The following is a 9,883-nucleotide window of genomic DNA, read 5'->3' as shown; positions in this document are numbered from 1 at the left end:
AAAGAATAGATTCATATTTATGCCATGGAAAAGATAGCCTTGTGAGGTTGCGCAATTCCCGTTGTTGGGGACAGGCAGCATGTATATATATATATATATATATATATATATATATATATATATATATATATATATATATATATATATATATATATATATATATATATATATATATATATATATATATATGTATATATATGCATACAGCCTGTCTATATATACACATGTCCCGGGAGGTCTTCCTTGGGTCTGGGACTTCCTTGTCCCGGGAGGTCTTCCTTGGGTCTGGGACTTCCTTGTCCCGGGAGGTCTTCCTTGGGTCTGGGACTTCCTTGTCCCGGGAGGTCTTCCTTGGGTCTGGGACTTCCTTGTCCCGGGAGACCTTCCTTAGGTCTGGGACTTCCTTGCCCCGCGAGACCTTCCTTGGGTCTGGGACTTCCTTGTCCCAGGAGACCTTCCTTGGGTCTGGGACTTCCTTGTCCCGGGACACCTTCCTTGGGTCTGGGACTTCCTTGTCCCGGGAGACCTTCCTTGGGTCTGGGACTTCCTTGTCCCGGGAGGCCTTCCTTGGGTCTGGGACTTCCTTGTCCCGGGAGACCTTCCTTGGGTCTGGGACCTCCTTGTCCCGGGAGACCTTCCTTGGGCCTGGGACTTTCTTGTCCCAGGAGACCTTCCTTGGGTCTGGGACTTCCTTGTCCCGGGAGACCTTCCTTGGGTCTGGGACTTCCTTGTCCCGGGAGGTCTTCCTTGGGTCTGGGACTTCCTTGTCCCGGGAGGTCTTCCTTGGGTCTGGGACTTCCTTGTCCCGGGAGGTCTTCCTTGGGTCTGGGACTTCCTTGTCCCAGGAGGCCTTCCTTGGGTCTGGGACTTCCTTGTCCCGGGAGACCTTCCTTGGGTCTGGGACTTCCTTGTCCCAGGAGGCCTTCCTTGGGTCTGGGACTTCCTTGTCCCGGGAGGTCTTCCTTGGGTCTGGGACTTCCTTGTCCCGGGAGGTCTTCCTTGGGTCTGGGACTTCCTTGTCCCGGGAGACCTTCCTTGGGTCTGGGACTTCCTTGTCCCGGGAGACCTTCCTTGGGTCTGGGACTTCCTTGTCCCGGGAGACCTTCCTTGGGTCTGGGACTTCCTTGTTGTGAAAGACATCCTTCTCGAGTCTGGGAGTCCCATCTCACGGAAAGTTGTTCTTGATCCAGAGACATTCTTATCCCGGGAATGTTCTCTGAGCCTGGGACTTCCTTGTCTAATAAATTCTTTCTTGAGTCTAATTTTTCCTTGTCGAAGACGGTCATTCTTGATGATAATTCTTCATTATCCAGAGAAGCGTTTCTTGAAGCTGACAGCTTGAGTCTGTGGCGCCACTTGCGTGAGGGACACCTGCTGGTGCCGGGGCTGTCTGCCCCTACCAGGTCTCTCATTCGGGTGAAGAGAGACTTTTCTTTCATTTCTTGCACTGCCGCTGCCAGGACTTTGGTTATGGAGAGTCTCCTGAGGCCGGGCGAGGTGTCCGGTGACTCCGGTGCTTCGTGACCACAGTGTTTCACCTCGCTGTTATCCTCACTATCCCCCCAGCCAGAGTCTCTCAGTGTGAGAGACTGTCGTGGTGGCTCTTGTGATGTCTTTGGTGAAGTGGTTAGAGGAAGGGGTGAGCCTGAGGTCTGGGCGCTGGTAAACACGAGGGCCGGGACCGCGCGGGCTGGCAGAGTGTCATACGGGCTCTCTTTCTCTATCTTATATGTCAACACGTGAGGGGGAGCCGAGACACGATTGTTGGTGGGAGGTGCCTGGGGGTGTGTATGGAGAGGGAGAGGCGGCGGGGACCGGGAGCTTAACCCAAGAGCAGCCACGGGTGAGACGACGAAGGAACTAGACTTCAGGCTATAAGGAGAAGGAGTGCGGGAAACGCCACTACAGAAGGTGAAGTCGATGCTGACCATCTCAGGAGATATGTCATTCCGTGCGACGGGGTTCACGTCGCAGGTCCGGGAGGCTGCGGCCTCCACATCTTTGTGAGCCTTCTTCAGGGAAGATGTGATGCGCGCTAGAGTCCTCCGGTGCTTCCTGAGCAGGTACACACCGGCCACGACCACTACCATCACTAACACCAGCAGAACAAAGGTGGCAGCTTTGTACCCGGAGTTCTCCACCGCCCGGGGAGGGTCTTGGCAGGAACTTTTGTTTACACAAGATGGTCTTCCACTCACCGTCGTAGACACCGTTGATTCCAGGGTCCTGTATGTTGTTGGCTTCAGCGTCGTGGATGTTGTTGGCTTCAGCGTCGTGGATGTTGTTGACATCATCGTCCTGTTTGCTGTTGGCTTCAGCGTCGTGGATGTTGTTGACATCATCGTCCTGTTTGCTGTTGGCTTCAGCGTCGTGGATGTTGTTGACATCATCGTCCTGTTTGCTGTTGGCTTCAGCGTCGTGGATGTTGTTGACATCATCGTCCTGTTTGCTGTTGACATCATCGTCCTGTATGCTGTTGACATCATCGTCCTGTATGCTGTTGACTTCAGCGCCGTGGATGTTGTTGACTTCAGCGCCGTGATGCTGTTGGCTTCACCGTAGGAGAGACAGTTGACGTCACCGTAGCAGCCACAGCAACATGGAGGACGTCACCGTAGAGTACTGCTCACCTCAGCGTCGTCGCCTTGGCCGTGTTTGAGGGAATATGTCGTAGAAAATGTGTTCCTTTAAGCCTGCAATTAAAGTAGTAATTGTCAATGTGTTTTTATTTTGTTTATTCATATATATACAAGAAGGAACATTGTGTTTGTGAGAGTAGAGAACACCGGTGTGTTGACAGTCTTACAAGGCCACTAACACGCATAGCGAGTCCTGCAGGAACATTGTGTTTGTGAGAGTAGAGAACACCGGTGTGTTGACAGTCTTACAAGGCCACTAACACGCATAGCGAGTCCTGCAGGAACATTGTGTTTGTGAGAGTAGAGAACACCGGTGTGTTGACAGTCTTACAAGGCCACTAACACGCATAGCGAGTCCTGCAGGAACATTGTGTTTGTGAGAGTAGAGAACACCGGTGTGTTGACAGTCTTACAAGGCCACTAACACGCATAGCGAGTCCTGCAGGAACATTGTGTTTGTGAGAGTAGAGAACACCGGTGTGTTGACAGTCTTACAAGGCCACTAACACGCATAGCGAGTCCTGCAGGAACATTGTGTTTGTGCGAGTAGAGAACACCGGTGTGTTGACAGTCTTACAAGGCCACTAACACGCATAGCGAGTCCTGCAGGAACATTGTGTTTGTGAGAGTAGAGAACACCGGTGTGTTGACAGTCTTACAAGGCCACTAACACGCATAGCGAGTCCTGCAGGAACATTGTGTTTGTGAGAGTAGAGAACACCGGTGTGTTGACAGTCTTACAAGGCCACTAACACGCATAGCGAGTCCTGCAGGAACATTGTGTTTGTGCGAGTAGAGAACACCGGTGTGTTGACAGTCTTACAAGGCCACTAACACGCATAGCGAGTCCTGCAGGAACATTGTGTTTGTGAGAGTAGAGAACACCGGTGTGTTGACAGTCTTACAAGGCCACTAACACGCATAGCGAGTCCTGCACAAACTTCACAAATTTTACAGGTGAAATAAGAAGTTAGTTATAGTGAGCATTTTAGGTAAACAAGCGCATGTTTTGTTATATAACTGAGCTTTAGTCTGGGTTTACCTAACTATACTTACTAGTGTTTACGAGGCGTAGGGTCTAGCTCCGGTGCCCCGCCTCCAAGCTATCGTATCACTTCATAACGTTGAAATACCGTGGTATAGTTTGCAATTATTGGGGGACAGGAACACTGTCCGGTTTATCGAGGTCACCCTAACCAATCAGCAGGCTCTCCATGCGGTCTCCAAACCAGTTGCTGGCCACACCCAATAGTCATTAACCCACAAGCGTGATCACGCTTGTAATCACCATACTCCGACTCATTCAATAACCTATATCTTCTCGCTCTCATCTCCTTCATCTGCAAAGACTACAGAACCCCATCGATTACACTCGGTATCTTATACGTTGAGATCATATCACCTCTGGGCTTTGTGCTATGTAGTAAAGTTCACTTAATCTGACATAACTCTCCCTCTTCCCTCTGGCTACAGTCTCGATGACAGTCTCTGGACCTTTTCTCTTCTGGTAAGTCTTAAGACCGGAATATGACGCTGGTGCTGCATATTCCAGGACTGGTCTGACGTACCTGTGTTTGTGCTCTTGGCGAGTCATTGCTTAGCTTTCTAAAGGCTAGTATTTTATTCGTCAAGTTTGGTGTTTCCTTTCATCAGATGATTCTGTTCACCTAGCAGTATATAAGTACCCGGGAATCAGGCCATTGTTGTGGGGGTTACATCCTGGGGGGGGGGGAGGGGGGGGAGGGGGGGGGGAGGGGGGGGAGGGGGGGAGGGGGGGAGGGGGGGGGGAGGGGGGGGGGAGCCACTAGCCTAGGGAGACCCCCATAAGCCTACCAGGCCTAACTCCTGACATTCATCAGCATCTCGTCCAACAGGCCTAGTCAGAGACCGGGCCGCGGGGACGTTGATCCTCGGAACATTACAAGGTAATGTAACGACACTGTCACCAACAGTAACTGCCCCAACAACCACTCCAGTAACTACTGTGACAACCACTCCTGGTGTATATATATATATATATATATACACAGTGTGTGTGTGTGTATATATATATGTATATATGTGTGTGTGTATATATATATATATATATATATATATATATATATATATATATATATATATATATATATATATATATATATATATATATATATATATATATATATATATATATATATATATATATAATGTGAACAAGCTTGAATGGTCCTCAAGCCAATAGGCAACTGAAAATATTATATTTTCTATTATATATATTATATATAATAGCCTATTATATATATATATATATATATATATATATATATATATATATATATATATATATATATATATATATATATAACTGAAAACTCACACCCCAGAAGTGACTCGAACCCATACTCCCAGGAGCAACGCAACTGGTATGTACAAGACGCCTTAATCCACTTGACCATCACGACCGGACAAAATGAGGTGATAGCCGAGGCTATATGAACCACCCCACCGCCGGCACTCGGATAGTAATCTTGGGCATAGCATTTTACCAAATCACCTCATTCTTTGGGGCACACGTGAGGAACACAAATGCGAACAAGCCTGAATGGTCCCCAGGACAATATGCAACTGAAAACTCACACCCCAGAAGTGACTCGAACCCATAATCCCAGGAGCAACGCAACTGGTATGTACAAGACGCCTTAATCCACTTGACCATCACGACCGGACAAAATGAGGTGATAGCCGAGAAGGTACATTGGGTTAGAGAGAATACATAGCATAGTATTTATAATCTTGTAAAGTCACTAGTACGCGCAGCGTTTCGGGCAGGTCCTTAATCTAACAGATAATTTTAAGTAGGTAAATTCTAGCAGAATTAATAAAATGATAACAGATACATTGCAAGAAAAAAATGAGATGAGAGAGATTAGTAAGTATATTAAAGCACATTGGTATATTAAAGCTCTGATTGATTACATTGACAGCTTGATTGGTAATTTAAACAAGATTAATAGTTATCTTTGCATCAATATCACCTGTTCCTTGCTGAATTGTCTTCAAAAGCAAAAATAATATTCAGAAAATGAGACTTGGATCTACCATGGCGAGGCGTGTGTTGGGAGGTGGGCCACACGAGTCCTATAAAATACTGTTGATATATACATTAAACAGTCCTGGACTGAAGTAAACTATCAGTGTACATAAACTTTAAAATGAGATATACTTCTCGATGTATATACAGCCCGTCCTCATAAGGTTCTCAATATCAAGAAACAGTCGTACTGAAGTGCCCTTATCCTAACCGACCAGAGGACCCGAAAGAGAAAACTGGAAAGTGTGTCAATTTCGCCAGCCGCTACTATTTTCTAGTATTTTCTAGTATTATTACAACAATTTTTGGCCTTAGGGAGAGTATACGTCAAAAATGCGACGTTCTATTAGAGGGACGAGCTTGACGCTACACCTGGAAGGTCGGGAGGGGTTTGTTTACCTCCTGGCTCCGGCGTCGCTGCTCCTCCAGACTGTGTCTTGCTGTAATGTCTCCTGTCACGGCACTCACCTTCTTTATCCATCTCAGGGGACAATAAAGGGTTCGTGGGTATCCTTGTGCGTGCCCTGGTGCCACTCCAGTACCCACACCAACAACCACTCCAGTACCCACACCAACAACCACACCAGTACCCACACCAACAACGACACTAGTACCCACACCAACAACCACACCAGTACCCACACCAACAACCACACCAGTACCCCTACCAACAACGACACTAGTACCCACACCAACAACCACACCAGTACTCACACCAACAACCACTCCAGTACCCACACCAACAACCACTCCAGTACCCACACCAACAACCACACCAGTACCCACACCAACAACCACTCCAGTACCCACACCAACAACCACACCAGTACCCACACCAACAACCACACCAGTACCCACACCAACAACCACACCAGTACCCAGGTGCCACTCCAGTACCCACACCAACAACCACTCCAGTACCCACACCAACAACCACACCAGTACCCACACCAACAACGACACTAGTACCCACACCAACAACCACACCAGTACCCACACCAACAACCACACCAGTACCCACACCAACAACGACACTAGTACCCACACCAACAACCACACCAGTACTCACACCAACAACCACTCCAGTACCCACACCAACAACCACTCCAGTACCCACACCAACAACCACACCAGTACCCACACCAACAACCACTCCAGTACCCACACCAACAACCACACCAGTACCCACACCAACATCCACACCAGTACCCACACCAACAACCACACCAGTACCCACACCAACAACCACACCAGTACCCACACCAACAACCACACCAGTACCCACACCAACAACCACACCAGTACCCACACCAACAACCACACCAGTACCCACACCAACAACCACACCAGTACCCACACCAACAACCACACCAGTACCCACACCAACAACCACACCAGTACCCACACCAACAACCACACCAGTAACCACACCAACAACCACACCAGTACCCACACCAACAACCACACCAGTACCCACACCAACAACCACTCCAGTACCCACACCAACAACCACACCAGTACCCACACCAACAACCACACCAGTACCCACACCAACAACCACACCAGTACCCACACCAACAACCACACTAGTACCCACACCAACAACCACACCAGTACCCACACCAACAACCACACCAGTACCCACACCAACAACCACTCCAGTACCCACACCAACAACCATACCAGTACCCACACCAACAACCATACCAGTACCCACACCAACAACCACTCCAGTACCCACACCAACAACCACACCAGTACCCACACCAACAACCACTCCAGTACCCACACCAGTACCCACACCAACAACCACACCAGTACCCACACCAACAACCACTCCAGTACCCACACCAACAACCACACTAGTACCAACACCAGTACCCACACCAGTACCCACACCAACAACCACTCCAGTACCCACACCAACAACCACACTAGTACCAACACCAGTACCCACACCAGTACCCACACCAACAACCACTCCAGTACCCACATCAAGAACCACACCAGTACCCACACCAACAACCACACCAGTACCCACACCAACAACCACACCAGTACCCACACCAACAACCACACCAGTACCCACACCAACAACCACACCAGTACCCACACCAACAACCACTCCAGTACCCACACCAACAACCACTCCAGTACCCACACCAACAACCACACCAGTACCCACACCAACAACCACACTAGTACCCACACCAACAACCACACCAGTACCCACACCAACAACCACTCCAGTACCCACACCAACAACCACACCAGTACTAACACCAACAACCACACCAGTACCCACACCAACAACCACTCCAGTACCCACACCAACAACCATACCAGTACCCACACCAACAACCATACCAGTACCCACACCAACAACCACTCCAGTACCCACACCAGTACCCACACCAACAACCACTCCAGTACCCACATCAAGAACCACACCAGTACCCACACCAACAACCACACCAGTACCCACACCAACAACCACACCAGTACCCACACCAGCAACCACACCAGTACCCACACCAACAACCACTCCAGTACCCACACCAACACACACCAACAACCACTCCAGTACCCACACCAACAACCACACCAGTACCCACACCAACAACCACACTAGTACCCACACCAACAACCACACCAGTACCCACACCAACAACCACTCCAGTACCCACACCAACAACCACACCAGTACCCACACCAACAACCACACCAGTACCCACACCAACAACCACACCAGTACCCACACCAACAACCACACCAGTACCCACACCAACAACCACACCAGTACCAACACCAACAACCACTCCAGTACCCACACCAACAACCACACCAGTACCCACACCAACAACCACACCAGTACCCACACCAACAACAACACCAGTACCCACACCAACAACCACACCAGTACCCACACCAGTACCCACACCAACAACCACACCAGTACCCACACCAACAACCACACCAGTACCCACACCAACAACCACTCCAGTACCAACACCAACAACCACACCAGTACCCACACCAACAACCACACCAGTACCCACACCAACAACCACACCAGTACCCACACCAACAACCACTCCAGTACCCACACCAACAACCACACCAGTACCCACACCAACAACCACACCAGTACCCACACCAACAACCACACCAGTACCCACACCAACAACTACACTAGTACCCACACCAACAACCACACCAGTACCCACACCAACAACCACACCAGTACCCACACCAGTACCCACACCAACAACCACACCAGTACCCACACCAACAACCACACCAGTACCCACACCAACAACCACTCCAGTACCCACACCAACAACCACACCAGTACCCACACCAACAACCACACCAGTACCCACACCAACAACCACACCAGTACCCACACCAACAACCACACCAGTACCCACACCAACAACCACACCAGTACCCACACCAACAACCACTCCAGTACCCACACCAACAACCATACCAGTACCCACACCAACAACCATACCAGTACCCACACCAACAACCACTCCAGTACCCACACCAACAACCACACCAGTACCCACACCAACAACCACACTAGTACCCACACCAACAACCACACCAGTACCCACACCAACAACCACACCAGTACCCACACCAACAACCACACCAGTACCAACACCAACAACCACACCAGTACCCACACCAACAACCACACCAGTACCCACACCAACAACCACACTAGTACCAACACCAGTACCCACACCAGTACCCACACCAACAACCACTCCAGTACCCACATCAAGAACCACACCAGTACCCACACCAACAACCACACCAGTACCCACACCAACAACCACTCCAGTACCCACACCAACAACCACACCAGTACCCACACCAACAACCACTCCAGGACCCACACCACCAACCACACCAGTACCCACACCAACAACCACACCAGTACCCACACCAACAACCACACCAGTACCCACACCAACAACCACACCAGTACCCACACCAACAACCACACCAGTACCCACACCAACAACCACACCAGTACCCACACCAACAACCACACCAGTACCCACATCAACAACCACTCCAGTACCCACACCAACAACCACACCAGTACCCACACCAACAACCACTCCAGTACCCACACCAACAACCACTCCAGTACCCA

General features: G+C 49.6%; 1 protein-coding gene across 1 annotated transcript; it reads right to left on the bottom strand.

The window, feature by feature from the left end:
- Window positions 1–212: 212 nt before the first annotated feature.
- LOC123757774 (collagen alpha-1(VIII) chain-like) lies at window positions 213–1,931 on the bottom strand. The gene has a single exon (XM_069338517.1). It carries the CDS (start codon window positions 1,929–1,931, stop codon window positions 213–215), a length of 1,719 nt encoding a protein of 572 aa, XP_069194618.1.
- Between the last annotated feature and the right edge of the window lie 7,952 nt (window positions 1,932–9,883).

This window comes from Procambarus clarkii, chromosome 40, assembly GCF_040958095.1.
Source record: "Procambarus clarkii isolate CNS0578487 chromosome 40, FALCON_Pclarkii_2.0, whole genome shotgun sequence".
Taxonomy (NCBI): domain Eukaryota; kingdom Metazoa; phylum Arthropoda; class Malacostraca; order Decapoda; family Cambaridae; genus Procambarus; species Procambarus clarkii.
Note: the sequence above shows the minus strand (reverse complement) of the source record. Positions and strands in the feature narration are given on the sequence as shown.

Excerpts from the sequence above, each read along its gene's own strand:
- LOC123757774 (XM_069338517.1), bottom strand. The coding sequence starts at position 1,931 with ATGGTCAGCATCGACTTCACCTTCTGTAGTGGCGTTTCCCGCACTCCT.